Source organism: Tamandua tetradactyla, chromosome 7 (genome assembly GCF_023851605.1).
Source record: "Tamandua tetradactyla isolate mTamTet1 chromosome 7, mTamTet1.pri, whole genome shotgun sequence".
NCBI lineage: Eukaryota > Metazoa > Chordata > Mammalia > Pilosa > Myrmecophagidae > Tamandua > Tamandua tetradactyla.
This window is the reverse complement of record NC_135333.1, coordinates 70,232,529-70,251,329: the sequence shown is the minus strand read 5'-3', so window position 1 is coordinate 70,251,329 and position 18,801 is coordinate 70,232,529. Positions and strand designations below refer to the sequence as shown.

The following is an 18,801-nucleotide window of genomic DNA, read 5'->3' as shown; positions in this document are numbered from 1 at the left end:
CAAAAAGCTGAATATAGAATTGCCATACGACCCAGCAATACCATTGCTGGGAATCTACTCAAAGGACTTAAGGGCAAAGACAGAAACGGACATTTGCACACTAATGTTTATAGCAGCGTTATTTACAATTGCAAAGAGATGGAAACAGCCAAAATCTCCAGAAGAGTGGCTAAACAAACTGTGGTATATACATACGATGGAATATTATGCAGCTTTAAGACAGGATAAACTTATGAAGCATGTAATAACATGGATGGACCTAGAGAACATTATGCTGAGTGAGTCTAGCCAAAAACTAAAGGACAAATACTGTATGGTCCCACTGATGTGAACAGACATTCGAGAATAAATTGGAATATGTCATTGGTAACAGAGTCCAGCAGGAGGTAGAAACAGGGTAAGATAATGGGCAATTGGAGTTGAAGGGATACAGACGGTGCAACAGGACTAGATATAAAAACTCAAAAATGGACAGCACAATAATACCTAATTGTAAAGTAATCATGTTAAAACACTGAATGAAGCTGCATCTGAGCTATAGGTTTTTGTTTTGTTTTGTTTTGTTTTGTTTCGTTTTTACTATTATTACTTTTATTTTTTTCTCTATATTAACATTCTATATCTTTTTCAGTTGTGTTGCTAGTTCTTCTAAACCGATGCAAATGTACTAAGAAACGATGATCATGCATCTATGTGATGATGTTAAGAATTACTGATTGCATATGTAGAATGGTATGATTTCTAAATGTTGGGTTAATTTCTTTTTTTCCGTTAATTAAAAAAAAAAAAAGAGAAGGGGTAATTGGAGCTGAAGGGATACAGACTGTGCAACAGGACTGGATATAAAAACTCAGAAATGGACAGCACAATACTACCTAATTGTAATGCAATTATGTTAAAACATTGAATGAAGCTGCATGTGAGGTATAGGTTTTTTTTTCTCTCTATTATCGTTTTAATTCTTATTCTGTTGTCTTTTTATTTCTTTTTCTAAATCAATGCAAATGTACTAAGAAATTATGAATATGCAACTATGTGATGATATTAAGAATAACTGATTGTATATGTAGAATGGAATGATTTCTAAATGTTTTGTTAATTTTTTTTTAATTGATAAAAAAAAAAGACCAAAAAAAAAAAAAAAAGAATTTGAGGGGGTGATGGAGCATTAGGTCAGTAACTTTCACATGATTCAGGGGGAAAAAGTTTTATAATTGTAACTTTTCTAAATTTGTGGTTGTTTGAAATAGAAAAAGGATGACAAAAAGGTTTTGTGAACTTCAGTAGGTATGCCTGCAACTCACATTGGGAGGAGACCATGATGGGGGTTTTGACTTAGAATGTTCATGTCCATTTTAGCTCCTATGAGGATATTTTGAATATCCAGTTTTGCCTGTGGCTATGCTGTCTAAAACTTTTCTGTTAGACTCAGGAAGTCAGTTACTTTCACTGATTTTGCTGAAGGGTCTTCTGTCCTAGAGTATTACTTTAAACTGAGAGTCAGACTTTGGGAGGAATGAGGGCAGACAATTTGGGTTATGAAGTGGGAGCATGTCTGTGTAAAGACTCCACCTGAAAGATTTAATTTTTGAAATATTTTCTTCTTGTCATTTGTAGAAACTCATATTTAGCATCCAGTTTAAAATTTTTCTCTTCTGACATCATGATTCTGTTTAAATATCCCAACTGTTAAAAATAGCCATATGTACCTTGATAGCCTTTTGTTGTGGTAATACAGGGATTAAAGGGATACCAATAGGGGAGAATAAAGTGTGGCCTATACCTCTAGCATCCAATGGAGAGAGCTGCTTTCAGGAGTTCCTGGAGGTGTCTAGCAGAAAAATGATTGGGGATTCATGATGGAGTTAGTTAAGTGCAACAGAGAAAAAATCAGAGTGCACTGAGGAGCAGCTTCAGAAGGCATAAGAGTTAAATTCTGACTTCCTCACTACACTAGAGGAAGTTGACTCTTCAAATTGAGAAATCTGATATGATTTTTATGTCAATGACCTTTTAGAATGCAAGAAATTGTATGATCAGCCACAAATGATGAGGTGAATGCAACATGAACGAGCATATACTCAGCTTAGATGGTCTACAAATAATTATGTTTAACTGTGGATATGTACAAATACTTGAATTTTGTTCTTGCTGGTGAATTCAGAGAACACAGTTCTCAGGAAACAGTTCTCTAACTGCTTGGTTCCTCTTTTTCTTTCCTTCTTTTTCCCTCCACCCCCACCCTTTCAGTTCCTACTTTTACTGCATTTGCTAAGGAATGATTAAAAACTTTGGTTCTCACTGAGTTGATACTGGGGATTGGGTCTCTGTGGACTGGGTGTTCCTGTATTGAGGTTTTTATGTTTTGTGAGATTCTTCTCAGGGCTATGTACCTATTTGACACTCGTGCTTTTGTTTAGTTGAGTGATAGGAAGTGTGACAATTTACCAACATGTTTGGTTCTCATAAGATGTTTTAAGAAAGAGATGAAACAGATTTTCTGAAGGAAGAAGTCCTCTTCTCAATATGACTTCAGAGATCACGTATGCTGAAGTGAATTTCAAAACTGAATCCAAGTCCTCAGGTACCAACTCAAAGTCTCTTTCAGGTAAGAAACATTTTCTGGTGGTCAGAGTTGGTGATGAGATGAAAAATGATGGATAAATTATAGTTGGTGGTTCTGTGACTGACCATGCTTGGGAAACCTTGAGGATTCCTGGAAAATTAAGTTGCCTATAGATGGGCAGTAGGGGGTTGTACAGATATACGATAAGGAAAAAAGATACAATTACTTGATCTTTAAGCTCAATCCCACTATAAGAAAACTGGAGTGAGAAATCAACTACAGTCTGAGCTAAGGAAGGTGGTAATGATGCTGTGTTTTCTGAGTCTGAATGAGGCTGGAGTTAAGTGCTTTGGTACAGCTCTTGAAACCATGTCCAGCCCAAACACAGGGTTTATTGACGGACCAGTGGGCTTTATTTCTTTACCAGTTAGAGGGGAAGAGTTTGGGTGGAGAATGTCAAGTATATGTCTTTCAGTAGTGGGAGAAGTGCAACAAAAGCATTTCAGTTGAAAGACTATTAGGTCTTCCAAAGAGAATAAGTCTCTTAAATCTTCAGGGAAAGTTTTCTGAGCTCAGAAAATCCATCACATATTGCATCTCCAAGACAGACTCAGTTCAGTTTGAGAGTAGATAAAATATGCATGCATGTTATCTTAAGTAACTAACAAGAGAGAAAAATGTATGTAGATTTCAAGAAGGTATGAGGGACAGTAAGGATTGCTTGGGATTTCTAAACTTTTTGTCTCTGGTGATAGGACAGCACTGAAGGAAACTTTATTCCCCCCTTAAAATAATTTATATCATTTCTTTATTATACAAGTAATAATGCTCATTATAGAACATTTTGTTATACATAATCTTACTGTTTAGAGAGAAACAAATTACATTTTCATGCATATCCTTCCATGTATAAGTGTACTTAAAATTTTTTTTCTAAAAATAAGATCATATTATACAATATTGGGTCCCCCCTCACCTGCATGCAACAATATATAGTAACATTCTGAAAGTGGTTCTTAACAATGAAATGGTGACTACAAAGTACTGGATCTTATTCTAGAGAAATGATCAAGGATGATTTTAAAGTTTTATGTACAATAGCATTATTTAAATAGATAATATTGGAAAAAACCTTGAGGATTATTTAACTATATAATGAAATACTATGTGACTATAATAAAGAATGTAAAAGAACAAAAATTTTCATGATACAGTATAAATAAAAATAATAGATCAGAAACTAGTATTTATAGTGCGTCAATCATGTAGGAGAATATGCATACATGTATAATCACTTTAATAAATCCAGAAGAATATATACCAAAATGCCAACAACACTTATCTCTCAATGGTAGGAATTTGTACTTTTATGTATTTTTCAAATACGTATTTGGAATTTTCCGATGGACATTATTATTTCCTTTCTATTCCTTATTGCGAATGTCATTTAGTTAATAATTGCATGTCATCCAGGAAGAGAAGGAGGAAGAAGTATGGATAGAATCCTTACTGATGAATTTAAATTGGTTTCTCCTTCAGATCCCAAAAAGAAGACCAGCCCTCACAGAAGTAACCCCAGTTTTCCCAAGCTGCTTCTTACTTCATTGCTGATATTTCTGCTGCTATTGGCAATCTCATTCTTTATTGCTTTTGTCAGTAAGTATGTCAATTGAATCAATAGGAAATATCCACCTTACATGAAAAGGAGGTACCTATTAGATACTGATGAATTTAACAATATCTGGAAAATAACTTTTCTCTTGGAGGGACATAATTAGTGGGAGTCCATTGGGAATTTTGCTATTTACTTGGATTTAGTTACAATTTTGCAAAAATATTGTAATCTGATTTCTTCAGAGAAATTGAACAAAGTTTGTTTAGCAAGCATTTTTGTTACAGACTGAAATCGGTGGGACACCATCTGTATATTATTCAGCTGTGCGAGGCCAAGCCTATGTTTCCTTCGTTGTGTTTATAAGGCCAACTCTATTTGAGTGCAGAACAATTTATATTTTGAGATGAACAGGCAAATAAGAAAGAGATTGGAAGAAATATTACAGAAATAGTTAACTTCTGATTTTTTTTAAAGTACTAGTCTGTCTTGGTTTGTTAGGGTTGTTTAACAATGTACCACAGACTTGTTGGCTTAAACAGCAGAAATTTATTGTCTCACAGTTATGGAGGTTTGAAGTCCAAAATCAAGGTGTCAGCAAACCCTGTTTCTCTTCTGGCTTTTGGAGGCTAGTCAGAAAATCATGGTGTTTCTTGGTTTATGGCAACATAGCTGAATCTTTTCCTCTATCACATGGCCATTTCTCTCTCTGTGTCCAAATTTTCTTGATTTATATGGACTCTAGTCATACTGGGTTAGTGTCCACATTAATCCAGTTTGACCTCATCTTAATAAAAAGATCTTCAAAGAACATTTCCAAAGGAGGTCACATTAATGGAACTCTGGGTCAGTATTTGAACCTATCGTTTTGGAAGACACAATTCAATCCATAACATAGACTTTACTTTTTATAGCAATTTTAGCTTGACAGAAAATATAGAGAGTTCCCCCAAATTTCCTGTTTTTGGTTCACACTTTCCTCTATTATTAAAATCTTGCATTGGTGTGAAACATTTGTTACAATTGATGAACCAATACTGGTTAATTATTAACTAAATTCCATAGTTTACATTAGGGTTCATTCTTTGTACTGTACAGTTCTATGGGTTTTGACAAATCCATAACATCATGTGTCCATCATTACAGTATTATACAGAATTGCTTCACTGTCCTAAAAGTGCCCTGCCCTCCTCCACCTAGTATTCATCCCTCCTTTTTTGCCACTCTATGCCCTCCAAACCCTGGTCAAACTGTTGACAGACAGTTATCTTTTTACTGTCTCTATAGTTTTGCCTTTTCCAGAATGTCACATAGTAAGAATCATACAGTAAGTAACATTTTCAGACTAGTTTCTCTCACTTAGCAATATACATTTAAGTTTCCTTTATGTCTTTTCATTGCTTGATAGCTCTTTTTTTTTTTTTTTTTGGATCAAATCTGGCCTGCTGGCTATTTCTGTAAATAAAGTTTATTGGTGTATGGCCCCACTCATTCATTTGCAAACTGTCTATGACTGCTTTTGTACTTTGAAGCAGATTGAGTAGTTGTTAAGAGAGACCATATGGCATGCAAAGTCCAAAATAATTACTATCAGCAGTTTTCAGAAAAAATTTGACAATCTCTACCCCAGAGAATAACGGCAATTTAGGAAGTTGTTTCTCTTTGAAAAGGCCTCAGGAGTCAACAGTGTGCTGTGGACAAGAACCTTCACTGTGCTTTCAATGAGCTCTTACCCATACTAGACTCCTGATCAAGTCTATAAAACTCAGGATGTGTGCATATATGTATGTGTATGTGTGTCTATCTGTGTGTATATAATATCACACAGAGACACATTCAGGGATCATTCCAAAAGGGGGCTAATGGCAGACTCTTGTTGTTCTTTGTGCTTATTTCTTTTTATCACTGTATAATATTCCAAAATATGGATGTATCAGAATTGGTTTATCTAGTCCCTATTGAAGGACATCTTGATGGCTTCCAATTTTTGGCAATTATGAACAGAGTTGTGATAAACATTTGTGTGCAGATTTTATTTGGACATTAATTTTTAACTCAATTGGGTTAATACTTAGGAGTGTGATTGAATTGGATGTTAATACAGTGTTTAGCTTTGTAAGAAAATTGCCAAATTGTCTTTCAAAGTGGATGTACCATATTTCATTCCCACCACCAGTAAAGGAAAATTCCTGTTACTTCATATACTTACCAGCATTTGATATTTTCATTTTTTTTGTTATAGATGTATAGTGGTATCTTGCTGTTTTAATTTGCAATGAATTACCTAATGATATATGATGTTGACTACGTTTTCATGTACTTATTTTCCATCTCTCTGTCTTGTTTGATGAGGGGCTCTGATTTGTTGTTAATTTTTTATTTGGGTTGTTTGTTTTCTTGTTGTTGTAAGAAGTACTTTTTATATTTTAAATGTGTTCTTTTTCAGATATTTTTTGTAAATGTTTTTCCAATTTTGTGGCTTGTCTTTTCATACTATTAGAGTGTCTTTTGTGGAATGGAAGCTTTAAACTCTAATTAAATCCAATTTATCAATTATTTTTTCTGCTATGGATCATACTTTTGGTGTTGTATCTAAAAAGTCATTACCAAAGCCAAGGCCAGCTAGATTTCCTCCTAAGTTATCTTGTAGTTTTTGTGTTTTGCATATACTTCTATGATCCATTTTGAGTTAATTTTTGTGAAAGGTGTAAAGTCAGTGTCTAGATTCATCTTTTTTTTTTTGCCTTTGGATTTCCAATAGTTCTAGAACCATATTTTGAAAAGATTACCCTTCCTCCATTAGATTGCCTTTGCTCCTTTTCAAAGTTTAGTTGACTCTATTTATATGGGTCTATTTCTGGGCTCCATGTTCTGTTCCAGTGATCTTTTTGTCTATTCATTCATCAATACTCCACACCTCCACTGACTGTATACTTGTATTAACTCAATAAATAATGGGTGCAAAGTAAATTAAAATAATGACTAGCTTTTTGAAGTATGTAAAATTCTATCTAAAAATAATACAGAAAATTGAAAATGACTTAATGTATTCTAAGGCCATTTTATTTTTAGAAAGGTGAATAGAGAAATTGGATTAACTTTTTTCTTTGTAAAATTATTTAATTAAAATAAGCAAAATGAAACAGCATAAAAAATACCTTTATGATGTTCACAAATAACCATGAATGCATAGCTTCTAAACCAGAAGCATGCAAAAGTCAATGAATACATTTTTATCAAATAGAACAAAGATATCAAATGCCTGGTATAGTTTTCTCACAGGAAAGAAAGGTCTTGCTATTTGAAGGATATTGATGATTGGCAGGTAATAAGAGCACACTATTATTTATATCCTCTTCCCTGTTCATAAAAATACCCCCCCAATAATTTAATGTTGCTATCTCAAATACAGACAAATGCCATCTACCCTCCTTAAAGTAAGTGACTTAAATGTCATCAATTTATTGTACTGGTTTCAAGTTCTGGAACTTTAATTGAGAAACTATGTGTTTCTAATTGTGCTTTTCTTCCATTTAGTTTTTTTTTGTGTGTGGGATACCTTTATTCTTTTTTTTTTTTTTTAACTTTTTTATTGTATAATATAACATATATACAAAGCAAAGAAAGAAAAAAGCAACAGTTTTCAAAGCATTCTTCAACAAGTAGTTACAGGACAGATTCCAAAGTTTGTCATGGTCTACCATACCATCATCTCAGATTTTTCCTCCTAGGTATTCCAGAACATTGGAGGCTAGAAGGAATAAATATTTTTTTTATCATCACAGCTTACTTTCTTTTTCTTTTTTGTGAAAAATAACATATATACAAATAAGCAATAAATTTCAAAACACATTCCAACAGTTAATTGTAGAATAGATTTCAGAGTTTGGTATGGGCTACAATTCCACAATTTTGGTGTTTACTTATAGCTGCTTTAAGATACTGGAGACTAAAAGAAATATCAATATAATGACATAATCATTATATTGCTCATTATAAATGAGCAATCACACTCATTTGTTAAACTCTACCTTCTCTGAGTAGCTCCACCATCACTTTTGCTCTTTCTCCCACTCTTTAGGGGTATTTGGGCTATGCTCATTCTAACTTTTTCATGTTAAAAGGGACTGTCAATAATATAGGGTAATGAGATGGGTCTAGCTGATGTTCTGGAGAGGCTGGCCCCTCTAGGCTTCAGGACTTACCTTATCCAGTGGCCCATCTGCTCCACTGACTTTTCATCTTATTTGTTTCTGTTTTGCCTAAGGCTGTGTGAGATTCAAAAGTCAGCTTAGCAAATAGGTTTATTTCTGCATATCTGGCTTTATCAAATTTTTTAAAGTATTGAAAACCAGTACATATTTGGGTAGAGATTTTAGTTATTCATTTTGTTTGGAAAGTGCTATACAGCAAATAAGTAAAGGAAGCTGAATAGGCTTCCTGGAGGTGGTAATGTTTGGGCTCAGTTAAGAACAGGATGAAGAGCATATTAAGCAAAGAACTGTGTGTACTAAGAATGACACAGAGATGTGATAGATTATGGAAAATTTTGGAGAAATATAAGCATGTATGGCAGGAGCAAATAGTGCTAAGTGAGAAGCGATAAGAGATGAAGTTGTAGTAGGGAGTAATAAGCAGGGTTCTGATCATGAAAAGTGTTGGGCACCTTTCTAAGGAGTCTGGATTTTTTCTGAAGGTTATTATATATCAGTCATCTTTAGCTGCTTGATAAGCCAATCCAAAATTTATTGGATTAAAATGACTAGGTCATGATTCTTTGTGATGACGATTTGGACTGGACTCAATTGGGAGGTTTCTTTGATTTTAGCTGGACTCACCTATGCACATGCAATGAGGTGCCAGCCACCTAGGCAACTCAACTTCTGAGGATTGGCTAGATGCAGATATTGGCTTGAGCAACTGGGGCAATTGGGCTACATTTCTTTCATCATTCTTTAGGCTAATCTGGGACTCTTTACATGTCAAATTTTAGGCTCTCAGGAATGAGGATGGATGTAAGTAAAGCTTCCTGAAGCTTAGGCTTGGAACTGGCACTGCATTGCTTCTGCTATATTCTATTGGCCTAAGACAGTCATAAGTTCAGCCTAGATTTCAGCGGTGGAAAAATAGATCCTGTTTCTTTATGGAAGAAGCTGTGATGTCAGATTGCAAAGGGGTGTAAATACAGAGAGGGATAGAATCTTGGCTATATTTGTAATGTGACACAGTCATGGAGAGCCATTACATAATCTTAAACTGTGAAATGATATAATAAAATTTCATTTGTGGAAATGTACTTTTGCAAGAGGTGGAAAATAGATATATGAGGACAAAGATTGAGGCAAAGAGAGACTTAGAGAACTAACTCATTAATCCAGTAGGGAAATAGCAAGAGCCTCCTCTAAGGCCAGTAGTAGTGAAGAAAGAGAAGGGGAAAGATTTGAATGATAATAAGTAGGTAGAATCAGGTTGGTAGAGGCTTTATGAATATTTAAATTTGGGGAATAAGGGACCCAGAGAAGTAAAATGTGACTTCAAGTTTCTGAGTTGGTGTATTCAGAAATGATGAAGTTATTCAAAGAAGTAAATATATAGGATGAGTAGCAGGTCTGAGTTGGAAAACAGTGATGTAAGTTTCGGCATGTTGAGTTTTCTATGACTATGTGAACCTCAAATGGACATGCCTAGTGGGAGATATATTTGTCTGGATTTCAGAAGAGAAATAAAAGCTTTGAAAGTCATTCATGTATAGGTAGCTGCTGAAACCAGAGTACATGATATTACTCAACATCATGTACTCAGTGGAGAATATTTAGTATGTGAAGAGGGATAAAAGTGTTACTCTGGAGAATGTTACAATGAAAAGAAGTGGATGAAGGAAGATGAGTATATAAAGGAGTATAAGAAATAGTAGCAGAAAAGGTAAAGCAAAATCAGAAAAGAGAAGTATCCTAAGAATTAAGAGTATGAGAACTGGGATCAAGTATCTCAGGAAGGTTTTTTTCTCAACATTTTTATTCACACACTATACAACCTATCCTAACTGTACAATCAATGACTCACATAGTTATTTTTCACCACCACAATCTATATAAGAACATTCACATTTCTTCCAAAAAGAAAGAAAAAAAATCCCATACTTCTCCCTTACATCCACCTATTATTGACTTTCAGCTTTGGTATAGTGCCTTTGTTACAATGAATGAAAGAATATTATAATGTTGCTGTTAACTGTATTTCCACCCCATTATTAACACCTTGTAATAGTGACATATATTTGTTCTACTTCATGTAAACATTTTCTTATATTTGAACAATTAACCACTTTCATCATCTACTTTAGGTTTTTCTAAGTTATATAGTACCAGTTTTTATCCTCTAGCCCTCCTTCTGGTGACATACATGACCTTAATTTTCCTCTTTCAGTCATACTCACACACAGCTTTGTTATTTACACTTACAATATTGTGTTTCCATCACACAGTATTTTGTTTTCCATTTCCAAACTTTTACAATCAACATTATTAAACATTCTGTACTCCTTAAGCATAAATTGCCCAATCTCTGCCCTCTTTCTATCTCCTGAAAACCTATGCTCTCTAATTTAACCCTCAGAATTTCTCATTATAGTTAGTTCATATTAGTGAGCCCATACAATATTTGTCCTTTGTTTCTGGCTTATTTCACTTGACATAATGTCCTAAAGGTTTATTAACATCATCACATGCATTGGGAAGGGGTTTTAATAAGTACTCTTTGGATATATCCCCTAGGAGATTATGGGTGACCCACTGCAGGAGCAATTTTGTGGTGTGGTGGAAGCAGAAGCCAGATATGGTAGATCAAGGAACAAATAGGGTATAAGAAGGGAAAGAAGAAAAGTCAGTTTCTAGAGGGGGAGGTAGCTTATTTTAAATTGGGAAAGACTTGAGCATGTCAATGTGCTGAGGAGTAAGAGCCATTTGGGATGGAGACAGTAAGGGGAAGAAGAAAAAGAGGATATGCCCTCTTTATCAATGTCAACATGTCTTTTTCTGGTTTCCTACTCTCCAAGCTAATCCCAAACCTCTCAGAATGAACTGAATACCCTCCCCACAAGACCCATTTTGGGTACATCCTCAAATAGAGATTATTTTAGTTTGCCAATGCTTCGAGAATGTAATATAACTGGGATGGGTTGGCTTTTATAAAGGGGATTTATTAAGTTATAAATTTACAATTCTAAGGACATAAAAATGTCCAAACTAAGGAATCCAGAGAGAGATACCTTGACTCAAGGAAGGTCAGTAGCACCCAGACACCTCTGTCAACTGGGAAGGCACACGGTGGGCATCTGCTGGTCCTTTGGCATCTGATTTCAAGCAGCTTCCCCAGGGGCATTTTCTTTCTGCAGCTCCAAAAATCTCTTTGTCAGTTCTGAGCTTTTTCCAAAATGGTTCCCTATTAAAAGAACTCGAGTAAGTGGATTAAGACTTTACCTTGAATGAGAGGAGATACAGCTCCATGGAAATCACCTAATCAAAAGGTCTCACCTATAATTGGGTGGGTTAATCTCCATGGAAACAACTTAATAAAAAAGATCCCACCCAACAATAGGTCTGCCCCAAGAAGATTGAACTAGGAAAAAGAACATGGCTTTTCTGGGGCACATAACATTTCAAACGAACACAAAGGTGTTTAATTAATTGCCTTCCATTCTTCTCCTCTCCCCAGTTTTGATCTTGCATACATCATACATTTAGTATTGAAGAAGAATATGGATAAGTACCTTTGTGACCCATTATAATGGAACTGTCATTTCATCTTTCAACTACTGATCTCACAGCTATTCCTAAAGAAATCTTTAGGAGAAATCAGTAGGAGTAACATTATGTTGGTGGGGTGATGGGAGCTCTTTCACACAGTTAGGATTCCTCCACTCAAGTAATTGTCATTTGTAGATTTTTTTCCTATAAAGAATATAAGAATAACAAAACAGTAATAAAGAGTGAAGTCATAACACTATTAGGAAACTGAATGGTCTTTATTCTCTTTTTCAGTTTTTTTCCAAAGATATTCTCAGCTTAAAGAAAAAAAGACTCTAAAAGAACCAATTCCCAGATTTGTGGAATGTGAGAAATCAAATTGGACAATGGGAGGTAAAAAATTAATGTGCCTATAATTCATTTGCTGACTATATTACGTAAGGATCCCAAATCAATATTTCTAATAAGATTTCCAGGTATGTAGCATTAAGAAGTTGAATTTGATAATCATTTTCAGCTACAAGTGTACAAATATATAGGACCTATAATTCTTATATGCATGCCTGTAATTTGTGCAAGAAAATAGAGGCTTACTTGTGAAACAGGTTACACGGTTTCTGGACTTCTCTAACTTCCACTTTTTTCTGAACTTTCTATGCACACTTGATCTTTTTCTGACACATCAGTTAAAACCTATTCTTCAAGAAATATCTGATGCATTTGTGTTTGAACAAAACATTGCATGTACATAAAATATTTCTGGAAAGTACATAAAATGTTCTTATCAGATTTTACCTCTATGGACTGGAGTTGTGGCTGTTATGAGAGAGAGAGAAATTTTTAGTTTTCATAATTTAGCTCTGTTTGCTTTTTTTATTAATTAAAAAAATTAACAAACGAAACATTTAGAAATCATTTCATTCTACATATATAATCAGTAATTCTTAATATCATCACATAGTTGCATATTCATCATTTCTTAGTACATTTGCATTGATTTAGAAAAAGAAATAAAAAGACAAGAGAAAAAGAAATAAAATGATAATAGAGAAAAAAAAACTATACATACTATACCCCTTACCCCTCACTTTCATTTACCACTATTTCAAACTGAATTTATTTTAACATTTGTTCCCCCTATTATTTATTTTTATTCCATATGTTCTACTCTTCTGTTGATATAGTAGCTAAAAGGAGCATCAGACATAAGGTTTCCACATTCACAGAGTCTCATTGTGAAAGCTATATCATTGTTCAATCATCACCAAGAAACATGGCTGCTGGAATACAGCACTACATTTTCAGGCAATTCCCTCCAGCCTCTCCACTACATCTTGAACAACAGGGTGATATCTACTTAATGCATAAGAATAACCTCCAGGATAACCTCTCGATTCTGTTTGGAATCTCTCAGCCATTGACATTTTGCCTCATTTTACTCTTTTTTTTGGTCGAGAAGGTTCTCTCAATCTCTTGATGTTAATTCTCAGCTCATTCTAGGGTTTTTCTCAGTCCTTTGATGCTGAGTCTCAGCTCATTCCAGGATCTTTGTCCCACGTTGCCAGGAAGGTCCACACCCCTGGGAGTCATATCCCATGCAGAGAGGGGCAGGGTGGTGAGACTGCTCATCATATTGGCTGGAGAGAGAGACCACATCTGAGCAACAAAAGAGGCTCTCTTGGGGGTGACTCTTAGGCCTAAATTTTAAGTAGACTTGACCTATCTTTTGTGGGGTTAAGCTTCATGTGAACAAACCCCAAGACTGGGGACTCAGCCTATAGCTTTGGTTGTCCACACTGCTTGTGAGAATATCAAGAATTCAACTTGGGGAAGTTGAATTTCTCCCCACTCTCACCATTCCCTGAAGAGCTCTGTTTGCTTTTGTTGATAGTGATGGTGATCATGATATGAAGATTTTATTATGGATGTGAAAGATTATTTATCTCTTTTATTACTAGACTTCAATTTTCAAATCAGTTTTAGATTTACAGAAAATGGGCAGATATTAAAGAGAATTCCCATTTAACCCCCAGGCAAAGTTTCCCTATTATTAATGTCTTACATGAGTAAAGTATATTTGTTACAATTATTAAACCAATATTGAATTAATGAACCAATATTATTATTATCTAAAGTCCATTGTTTATTTAGATTTCCTTAGTTTTTATCTATTGTCCTTTTTATGTTCCAGAATCCTATCCAGGATACCATGGTACATTGAATTGTCCTGTATCCTTAGGCTACTCCTGGCTAGGATAGTTTTCCAGACTTTCTTTGTTTTCAATGACATTTAAAGTTTTGAGGAGTACTGGTTAGGTGTATTGCAGGATGTCCCTCTATTGGAATATTTAAGCTGCTTTCTCATGGTTAGACTGGGATTATGGGATTTTGAGAGGAAGATTACTGAGATAAAATTCAATTTTCATGACATTAAGGGTACTGTAATGGCTATTGATGTTGATCACCTGGCTGAAGTGATGTTTGTCAGATTTATCCACTTTTTCCCCCATGTTTCCATACTGCATTCTTTGAAAGAAAGTAACTACTATAGCCCACACTTAAAGAGTTGGGGACTCTTTTAAGATGGAGTATCTGCATAATTTATTTGGAAATCTATTTGGTAGAGTTGTCTACTCTACTCCATATATTAACTTATTAACATTTATTTCTATCAGCATGAGCTTATAGATTTTTAAAATTTTTATATTAATTAAAAAAAATTATAAGAAAGAAAAACAAACATTCCCAACACATGCACTCAGCAATTCACAATATCATCACATAGTTGCATATTCATCATCATGATCATTTCCCAGAACATTTACATCAATTCAGAAAAAGAAATAAAAAGACAACAGAAAAATAAAACTAAACAGAAAAAAAATTTTTACATACCATACCCCTTGCCCCTCCCTTTCATTGATCACTAGCTAAATTCATTTTAACATTTGTTCCCCCTATTATTTATTTTTATTCCATATGTTCTACTCATCTGTTGACAAGGTAGATAAAAGGAGCATCAGACACAAGGTTTTCACAATCACATAGTCACATTGTGAAAGCTATATCATTATACAATCATCATCAAGAAACATGGCTACTGGAACACAGCTCTACATTTTCAGGCAGTTCCTTCCAGCCTCTCCATTACATCTTGGTTAACAAGGTGATATATACTTAATGCATAAGAATAACTCCAGGACAACCTCTCGACTCTGTTTGGAATCTCTCAGCCATTGCCACTTTGTCTCATTTCACTCTTCCCTCTTTTGGTCAAGAAGATTTTCTCAATCCCTTGATGCTGGGTCTCAGCTCATTCTAGGGTTTTTCTCAATCCCTTGATGCTGCATCTCAACTCATTCTGGGATTTCTGTCCCACGTTGCCAGGAAGATCCACACCCCTGGGAGTCATAGACAGGTGGAGGGAGGTGAGTTTGCTTGCTGTGTTGGCTGGAGAGAGAGGCCACATCTGAGCAACAAAAGAGGCTCTCTTGGGGGTGACTCTTAGGCCTAATTTTAAGTAGGCTTTACCTATCCCCTGTGGGGTTAAGTTTTGTATGAACAAACCCCAAGACTGGGGACTCAGCCTATAGCTTTGGTTGCCCACACTGCTTGTGAGAATATCAAGAATTCAACTTGGGGAAGTTGAGTTTTCCCCTGTTCTCACCATTCCCTGAAGGGGACTTTGCAAATACTTTTCCACTCGCTGATTAAATCACTCTGGGATTCATCAGGGCATCACCTGGATAAACCAACAAAATCTCATGTCCTATACAAAGTTCCATGTACTTAAGCTGTTCAACCAACTATCTACATAAATTATATTAGGAGATGCACTAGTCAAAGTATAAATTTGTACCAAATACACATTTTTGGCTTTAGACTCACACATAAGTTGAAATTTTAAAATATTAATTACCATCTATTTTCAGCACCCTGCAGTAATAATATTCTTTTGTTCTTCCTCATACAAACATTTTTAAAATTTGTACATTTAGTTACTATCATTATACACTCTAGGCATTCCTAGATTATACCATCTCAATCTTTATGGTCTATCTTTCTTTGTGATTTCATTTATGCACCAGCTGTCCTCCCTCTATCATTCTCATATGCAGCTTCATTCAGTGTTTTAACATAATTGTATTACAGTTAGGTAATATTGTACTGTCCATTTCTGAGTTTTTATATTCAGTCCTGTTGCACAATCTGTATCCCTTCAGCTCCAATTACCCAATATCTTACCCTTTTTCTTTCCCCTGATGGTCTCTGTTATCAACGAAATATTCCAAGTTTATTCACTAATGTCAGTTCACATCACTGAGACCCTACAGTATTTTTCCTTTTGTTTCTGGCTAATCACACTCAGCATAAAATCCTTAAGGTCCATTCATGTTGTTACATACTTCATAACTTCATTCTGTCTTACAGCTGCATAATATTCTCTCTTAGGTAAATGCCACAGTTTGTTTAGCCAACTCTCTGTTGATGGACACTTTGGCTGCTTCCATGTCTTGGTTATTGTAAATAATGCTGCTATAAACATTGGTGTGTAAATGTCCATTTGTGTCCTTGCCCTCATGTCCTTTGAGTAGAGACAGCATATAGATGGGTCCTGTTTTTTAATCCATTCTGCCAGACTATGTCTTTTGATTGGAGAGTTTAATCCATTAACATTCAGTGTTATTACTGCATGGGTAATACTTTCTTCTACTATTTTGCCTTCTGGATTTTATATGTCATATCTAATTTTCCTTCTTTTTACCTTTACTCATAGTCTTCCTTTCTACACTCTTCTCCACACCTCTCTGTTCTATCTTCGTGTCTGTCTCTAGTGCTCCCTTTAGTATTTCTTGCAGAGCTGGTCTCTTGGTCACAAATTCTCTCAGTGATTTTTTGTCTGAAAATGTTTTAATTTCTCCCTCATTTTTGAAGGACAATTTTGCTGGATATAGAATTCTTGATTGGCAGTTTTTCTCTTTTAATAATTTAAATATATCATCTCACTGTCTTCTTGCCTCCATGGTTTCTGCTGAGAGATCTGCACATAGTCTTATTGGGCTTCCCTTGTATGTGATGGATTGCTTTTCTCTTGTGGCTTTCAAGATTCTCTCTTTCTCTTTGACCTCTGACATTCTGATTAGTAAATGTCTTGGAGTATGTCTATTTGGATTTATTATCTTTGGGGTATGCTGCACTTCTTGGATGTGTAATTTTAAGTCTTTCATAAGAGTTGTAACATTTTCAGTGATAATTTCCTCCATTAGTTTTTCTCCTCCTTTTCCATTCTCTTCTCCTTCTGGGATACCCACAACACATATATTCATGCGCTTCATATTGTCTTTCAATTCCCTGAGTCCCTGCTCATATTTTTCCATTTTTTCCCCTATAGTTTCTTTTTCTTGTCGGATTTCAGGTGTTCCATCCTCCAGTTCACTAATCCTATGTTCTGTCTCTTGAAATCTACCATTGTAGGTTTCCTTTTTTTCCTCATCTATTCTACTGTGCTTTTCATTCCCATAAGTTCTGTGATTTGTTTTTTCAGACTTTTGATTTCTTCTTTTTGTTCGTTCCTTACCTTCTTTATATCTTCTCTCAATTCATTGATTTGGTTTTTGATGAGGTTTTCCATGTCTGTTCGTATATTCTGAATTAATTGTTTCAGCTCCTGTATCTCATTTGAATTGTTGGTTTGTTCCTTTGACTGGGCCATATCTTCATTTTTCCTGATGTGATTTTTTATTTTTTGCTGGCATCTAGGCATTTAATTACCTTAATTAGTTTATTCTGAAGATTGTTTCACTTCTTTTACTTATGGTTTTCTTGCTGGATGAAAATTTGTTGTCTATCTGTTCTTTGACATTCAGTTCAGCTTTTTATGGACCTCTAGCTTAGGTTTTGTTTAACAGAGGAGAAATTTTCAGTTCTTGTTTTCTTGTTTCTTGCCCTGCTTGTATGGTGTCTTCCTCCCACCCCCCCTTAGGAAGGTCTACTTAGGTATTATGGACCCCAGCCAGATTTTCCCAGGCCAAACTGGCCTCCTATCAGGAGGAAAGATCACCTGCATTGGTTTTCCCTTAGCATGAGACCTAGCAGGTTGAAAGACTTTCCTGTGAATTCTCTGGGCTCTGTTTTTCTTATCCTGCCCAGTATGTGGCACTTGTCTGCCTGAAGGTCCCACCAGCATAACATGATGTGGTACCTTTAACTTTGGCAGACTTTCCCTGCTGGGGACATGATAGAGACAGAGGAGAGGTTGTAGGCTGGTTTTAATGGCTTCAAATTGCCAAGCACTGGTGTCTGAATTTCTTGAGGGAGGGATTCCACCTGATTTGGGCTTCACCCTCCCCTGGGGAAGGCACAGGATCCAGACAAGCCCTCAAATGGACTTGTTTTTGCCTATGCCTGAGGCAGTTGCAGCCTGAGAAACCCTGTTGCTGTATCCAAAGGCAGTCAAGCCTTTGTAGAAAAACAGCCACAAAAACCTCTGTTTCCTTTTTTTTTTCTTTTTTTCTTTTTCCATCAGCCCTGCCCCCTTGGTGCCTAGGCAAAACTGAGCTACCTCAGCTTTGACCAGGTTCACCTGAGCTGGAGGCCTATTTTTAGTAGTTAGAATTTGTTAATTAATTCCACAGTTGGCATTTGGTTGGGCTCAGCCCCTACTGCTGGTGAAGTCTCTTTCCTTTCCCTCCAGGGAAGCAGCTTGTGGGGTAGGTGTGCTGGCCGCCATGGCTTGGGGAACTCATGGTTATGGGGGTGCTCACAGCCAGTCCAGCTGGTCCAGACTGGAGTATGCTATGTGTTTGGTTACTGACATGGCCCCAGGAGCTGTTCTGTACTGGTTCTGGTTATTTAGTAGTTGTTCTGGAGGACAAACT

The 18,801-nt window shown here is 35.6% G+C and overlaps 1 protein-coding gene across 2 annotated transcripts in view; it reads left to right on the top strand.

Moving 5' to 3' along the window:
* Positions 1-1,183: 1,183 nt before the first annotated feature.
* Positions 1,184-18,801, top strand: part of CLEC4A (C-type lectin domain family 4 member A) — a 34,185-nt gene continuing 16,567 nt past the window's right edge. The window contains exons 1-3 of one of the 2 annotated variants that reach the window (XM_077169939.1): positions 1,184-2,608; positions 4,106-4,222; positions 12,218-12,316. In XM_077169939.1, coding sequence (XP_077026054.1) covers positions 2,527-2,608; positions 4,106-4,222; positions 12,218-12,316 — 298 coding nt within the window. In that variant the 5' untranslated portion in view covers positions 1,184-2,526. The remainder of the gene's footprint in view (positions 2,609-4,105; positions 4,223-12,217; positions 12,317-18,801) is intronic. The other variant, XM_077169940.1, reaches the window with a different exon arrangement.